General features: G+C 43.2%; 2 protein-coding genes across 2 annotated transcripts in view; one reads left to right on the top strand and one right to left on the bottom strand.

Moving 5' to 3' along the window:
• Positions 1-708, bottom strand: part of APPL1 (adaptor protein, phosphotyrosine interaction, PH domain and leucine zipper containing 1) — a 32,330-nt gene extending 31,622 nt beyond the window's left edge. Inside the window, exon 1 of the mRNA XM_015571044.1 lies at positions 553-708. Coding sequence (XP_015426530.1) covers positions 553-708 — 156 coding nt within the window. The remainder of the gene's footprint in view (positions 1-552) is intronic.
• Positions 7-5,910, top strand: part of HESX1 (HESX homeobox 1) — a 22,258-nt gene continuing 16,354 nt past the window's right edge. Inside the window, exon 1 of the mRNA XM_006754688.2 lies at positions 7-1,192. Coding sequence (XP_006754751.2) covers positions 752-1,192 — 441 coding nt within the window. The 5' untranslated portion in view covers positions 7-751. The remainder of the gene's footprint in view (positions 1,193-5,910) is intronic.

Raw genomic sequence — 5,910 nt, 5'->3', positions numbered from 1 at the left:
CCGTCTCCCATCGCCGCGCGCGCCTCCAGAACCAGAGCCTCGAGTGAGGACCACACTGGGCAATTGGGGGCGGCTTTAGTTCTCCCTCAGCATTTTCCGTCAGCGACCATGCAAGAGGCCCTGCTGCTGTTGCCTTGCTTTAGTGTCTCAAACGGAACCTTCCCGACCCTCCCCGAAGCGTCCAGCCTCCCCCTCCAGCACAACAGTGCTGGCCACCTCAGAGGCCTGTGGGGTCCGAGGTCGTGTCATTCACCGGGCTTTCCCAGCTCATTCATGGACAGTAGATTCTACATGATTTTTCTGGACATTTGGATATCAGTTTATTCAGCTTTAAACATGTGACCTTGTCGCCAAAATCATCCATTCTTACGTGGTCTTGAAGGACTGACAAGCCACGATTTAGACGTCCATATTTCTTTAAAATCACAAATGAAAACACCTTTTAAAAATCAGAATTCCCTAGTCAGTTATGTTGGTAACCGATCAGCACTTGCGTTTGGTGGGAAAGTTTTGGAAGAAGCTTTCAGTAGCTTCTTGAGCCCCTGCTTTTACCGTGGAGAAGGCGCAGGCCGCTCTCGGGACTGGATCTGGACCGGACGTGCCGCCTCCCCATCCACCTGCCTCGGCCTCACGCTGCCGGCGTGGCTCCCTGTGGCGCGAGGAGGTTCCTTGCAGATGAAATGGCAGATCACAGCGCCGCCGGCACATCCAGCCATTCGCCCCACCAGCCCAGCCCATTCTCAGTCAAGAAATGCTGGGTATAGAGATGGTCAGCTGCCTGGCTCCGCGGGTGCGTGGGAGCAAACCCAGCTACAGCGACGGGAACCGAAGGCACTCCTTTTCCACCGAAGCTAGGCCTTCCCGCGGTCTCTGGAAGAGGGATGAAGTCAGGTTTTCAATGTTTTCCCAGGTAGGCCTGCAGCGGTTTCACAGAAGTAGCCTTCCTGCTATAAACTCTAACGAAAAGCACTCCCCTTGGATTGCTTTTTATCAACGAGCCACCCTCTGGAAGAGACCTTTAGTTTTTGGCAGGTGTTTGGAGTCCGGCCTTACCTCGCGCTGCTGGTTCCCAGCTGCTTCGATGTACCCACAGCACCTCCAGGTCCCAGCAGCCCGTCGGTCCTCCCCGGTTTCTTTTTACTCCGGCAGCCCAGCGGCCTGCAGCCCGGCTCTACCGAGGAAGACTTGCAAGGTAAGTGACCTGCCTGGAGCAGCTGTGACTTAGATTGTAAGTGTGGGGAAAGCAAGGCAGCGGCCTTTTCTGATTGGCCAGAATCGAGAGAAAGTGACCAGTGAAAACCAAGTGTGGGGAAGAAGAGTCGTTCTATCTCGGTGCTGAAGAGAGTTGGCCAGTTGGCCAGTTGGCCAAACCCAATGATTTCAGTGAAAAATTCTATTAAGTAACTGAATGATCTGGGTGGGGTATTCTCATCAAGTTCAATGGTTTCCTCCTTTGTGTGTTATGGGCATAAACTGTCTTTTTGTAATGGATTCTCAAGAGGCTACGATATTATCAAGGAGGGACCAAGGAGGGACAGGGAACTCTTACCGGGCTCTGCTGATTAAAAATCGGAAAAAAAAAAACAAGTTGACATTCAATTGAATGGAGAGGCAGTTTAGTCAAATCATAAAACTAAAAAGAATCTTAACAGGCCTTCTGTGTGGATCCTGTATCTAGGCTACTGTTATATACCCTGCTCATCCAAAAAGATTATTGTATTTTTTTATTTTAAAACATCTCCACAACTGCAGAATTACAGCCTCCTCTGACAACCAATTTAAGTTTAATCAACCTAGATTCTGTACAGTTGACCAAGCTCAGTTCCTTTTACACAGGAAATGAGGCTTGTTCAGAGAGAATGCCTCAGGGGTTACTAGAGATGCACATGTGGGGGAGCATAGTAAAAACTTCGGCCAGCTGGTTAATTTTATGGAAGGCAAGGCAGGATTAAAGGACATTCACCACACACTTCTTTGAGACGTTTCATACCTGTAATTTACAATAAAAGGACATACAATCCTGTAAATAGATTTGTTAATTATTAGTCTCCTAAAATTATATTTGATCTTATAATTGGGTTTTTACATGATACTCCTTGAAGTTCTGGCCTGTGGTCTGTAATAGGAAAGAATCTAACAACACAAATGATTCTGATACTTTACTTTTCAAAATTATCCCCCTAGGTCATACAAGTCATCTGGGGAAGGTTGTTAGAATACATATTTCTCAGCACAGCTGGAATTCTGATGCCAGAGGTCAGAAATGCGGTGGGAGTTACCCCACAGGAGTCAAAGCAAATGATCCTCAAAGCACAAGTTGAAAAACTCCATCCAAAACGGAGAAGAACCGTTTTCCATTCCAAAATAGCCTTGTATTTCAGAAAATTTAAAGAGTCAAGTAAGCATTTAGGAAGAGTCCTAGATTCCAGCTGAGAATAGGGACAGGGGCACCATTTCCAGAATCACCTGGAGAGTAGGGGAAGCCTCATCTTCACAAATATCCCCCGAAAGAACCCATAAATCTGAAATTCTGAGGAATTCATACTCCTTTTAAAAGTATAATGTATAATGCAAATGATTCTGGATGTTAGCTAGTAAATCACTTGTTAATGGACTCACTTTAACAGATAATTGTTTTCTTAAATTTTTAAAATATAATTCTTTATTGTTGAAAGTATGACATATGATCTCTTTTTTCCCCCATTGACTCCTCCAGTTGGCCCGCCCCTCCCCTCTGCCCCAGGCCTTCAGCACCCTATTGTCTGTGTCCGTGGGCCATGCATATATGCATACAAGTCTTTGGTTGATTACCTGCCTTCTCTTCCCCCCACCCCCTCTTCCCTCTGGGATTCCGCACTCTATTCCATGCTTCCATGTCTCTGGACCCAGTCTGTTCATCAGTTTATTTTGTTAGTTAGATTCCACATATGAGTGCGATCATGTGATATTTGTCTGACTATTTCACTTAGCATGATCCTCTCCAGGTCCCTCCATGCTGTCTCAAAGGGTAAGAGATTCTTCTTTTTTACTGCTGCATAGTATTCCATGGTATAAATGTACACAGCTTTTTTATCCACTCATCTACTGATGGGCCCTTGGACTGTTTCCAGATCTTAGCTATTGTAAATTGTGCTACTATGAACATAGCAGTGCATACATTCTTTCTGATTGGCACTTTGGGTTTCTTAGGGTATATTCCTAGAAGTGGGATTTTTTATTGATTTTAGAGAAAGAAGAACGGGAGAGGAAGAGAGAGAGAGAGAGAGAGAGAGAGAGAGAGAGAGAGAAACATTGATTTATAGTTCCACTTATTCATTCATTCATTGGTTGATTATTGTATGTGCCCTGACTGGGGATTGAACCCACAACCTTGGCATATCAGGACAATGCTCTAACCAACTGAAATACCTGGCTGGGGCTCAGTTGTTTTCTTAACATACGGCTAAAATGAACCAAGAAATGAGCATATTAATTGGTAATTTGGGAAATTGAGTCATTTCCATTCACCTTAAAACATGAGAACCAGTGGTCGAATAGGGGAAAGCTTTGGGACAGTGGTCGGCAAACCGCGGCTCGCAAGCCACATGCGGCTCTTTGGCCCCTTGAGTGTGGCTCTTCCACAAAATACCACGCGCGGGTGCACATGTACAGTGTGATTGAAACTTCGTGGCCCTCTTTGGCCCCTTGAGTGTGGCTCTTCCACAAAATACCACCCGCGGGTGCACATGTACAGTGTGATTGAAACTTCCTGGCCCATGTGCACAAGTCGGTTTTCAGCCTGGGCGAGTCTATTTAGAAGTGGCGTTAGAAGTGGGGGGTGTCGGTGAGTCAGGGGGTGGGAGATGCGGCGCAGGCGGGCCGCGGGATACCGCGCGAGGGGAAGGTACATTGTTTTGAGGTGGTCGACCCCTTCCAACTCTCCCATCCGCACTCGTCTATCTGAAACAAGTATACAAGACCAGTGTGGATGGGAGAGTTGGAAGGGGTCAACCTCAGCGAACGTACCTCAATCAGATTGAGGACGTTTTTAGAAAAGGCCAGCTTAGGAGTACCCTAATTAAGTTAATAACAATGTACCTACCTATACAGTTTAAAAAAATTTGGCTCTCAAAAGAAATTTCAATCGTTGTACTGTTGATATTTGGCTCTGTTGACTAATGAGTTTGCCAACCACTGCTTTGGGCAATCTGAGGGTAGACTCAAAAGTTCTGAGGAGTGGATTTCAAAAAGAGGTGGATGAGCAGCAAGAACCAACAGATTCTTCACTGTGCCACTGCAAACCACCCTCCACCTTTGACCTTGATGTTGATAATTGCTTTTGCTCTTTGCCAAGCATCCTTAAAATGAAAGGCAAATTCTGTAGCTTCCACTTTCTTGGCTGTACAAAGAACTTTATTCCTAGAATAACTGTATATGCTTCTGTTTCTTTTATGGTTGCCTTGATTCCTTTTTGGAAGAAGAGGACATTACTAAATTTATTTCTTTGGCCAGGCCAAGAACTTTGAATCAAAGCAGAGTCCCTCTCAATTCTGTGGGGAGATGGATAAAAGCCTAGGCCACCCTAGCTATCTTTGATTCCTGGCTGTACTCTTTACTAGTTTTGTGACTTTGTGCCTCCATTCTGTCATCTGAAAATTGGGGCCTAATATAGGGAACCTACATTATAATATTGTGAAGATGATTAATGAGTTTTCAAAATAGTCCTAAGTACAATAAGCATTCAATAAAAATTAGCTTAATTTCATTATTTAATCTTAAATATTTTAAAGCAGCTTTGTTTTCTTAATTTTCCCTTTTTTCATATCTAAAGAAACCAATATTTCCTATGTTAGAAGATGGTGCTCACTCTTTTAGAGAATCCTGAAACTATATTAAATATTACCATTACCTTTGCTAGTGTTTTATCACTTTGACTTAGGGGGTTTTTATAGCCAAAACAAAAATTTTTAAATTAATAAATGTATATTTTGATATTCTGGAGAACAATTGTCGGTTACCAAAGCAGCAAAGGCTATTATCCTGTTTTGGGGTTTTGACAGTGAGGAGGAAGAGATGCCCTAAGTTTAAAAGACGTAAGACTTAATGATACTCGTACCCCCACTAGAATCCTGGGGAAAAGGTTAGTGGAAAAGAGGTGGCCCTTAGAGAAGTCAGTGTGTTTCATACTGTTTAATCATTGAAAACATTTTAATTTTTGCAGAACCACAGAGGGCAGTTAAAAAAAAACACAAACCAATAGTGAGAATTTGAGTAAACCATGGCTAGTGCAAATAAATCTCAGGGTTAATCAGCACATCCTTCCACAAGCACTAGGTGGTGCTATAAATTTAGTTTTGAGATTCAAAGTACTACCTCAGGAAATGGTTGTCTTTATTCCACAAATATTTACTATGTAATGAACAAAATATTAAAAATCTCTGTCCTTGTGAGGATGGTGAGAAGAAAGGAAAATGATAAACATAGTAAGTCTTTAGAAGTATAGTATTTTAGAAAGTGGTACATGCTATAGAAAATAGAGCAGGGAAAATGAGATGAGGCGGCAACGGCAATTTTATTTTTTTATTTTTTTTTAAATTCATTATAATTTATTTTTATTACATATGTGTCCTTATCCCTACATTACCCCTCCATCCCCCCAACTCATGCCTTCATCCCCCTGTTGTCTGTGTCCATTGGGTAGGCCTATATGCATGCATATAAGTCCTTTGGTTGATCTCTCTCCCTTACCCCAACCCTCCACTACCTTCCCTCTGAGGTTTGACGGTCTGATTGATGTTTCTCTGTTTCTGGATCTGTTTTTGTTCATCAGATTATGTTGTTCATTATATTCCATAAATGAGTGAGTGAATCAATTGTTTCTTATGCCCTAACCCAGTGGTCGGCACACTTATTAGTCAACAGAGCCAAATA

Source organism: Myotis davidii, unplaced genomic scaffold (genome assembly GCF_000327345.1).
Source record: "Myotis davidii unplaced genomic scaffold, ASM32734v1 scaffold111, whole genome shotgun sequence".
Lineage (NCBI taxonomy): Eukaryota > Metazoa > Chordata > Mammalia > Chiroptera > Vespertilionidae > Myotis > Myotis davidii.
Note: the sequence above shows the minus strand (reverse complement) of the source record. Positions and strands in the feature narration are given on the sequence as shown.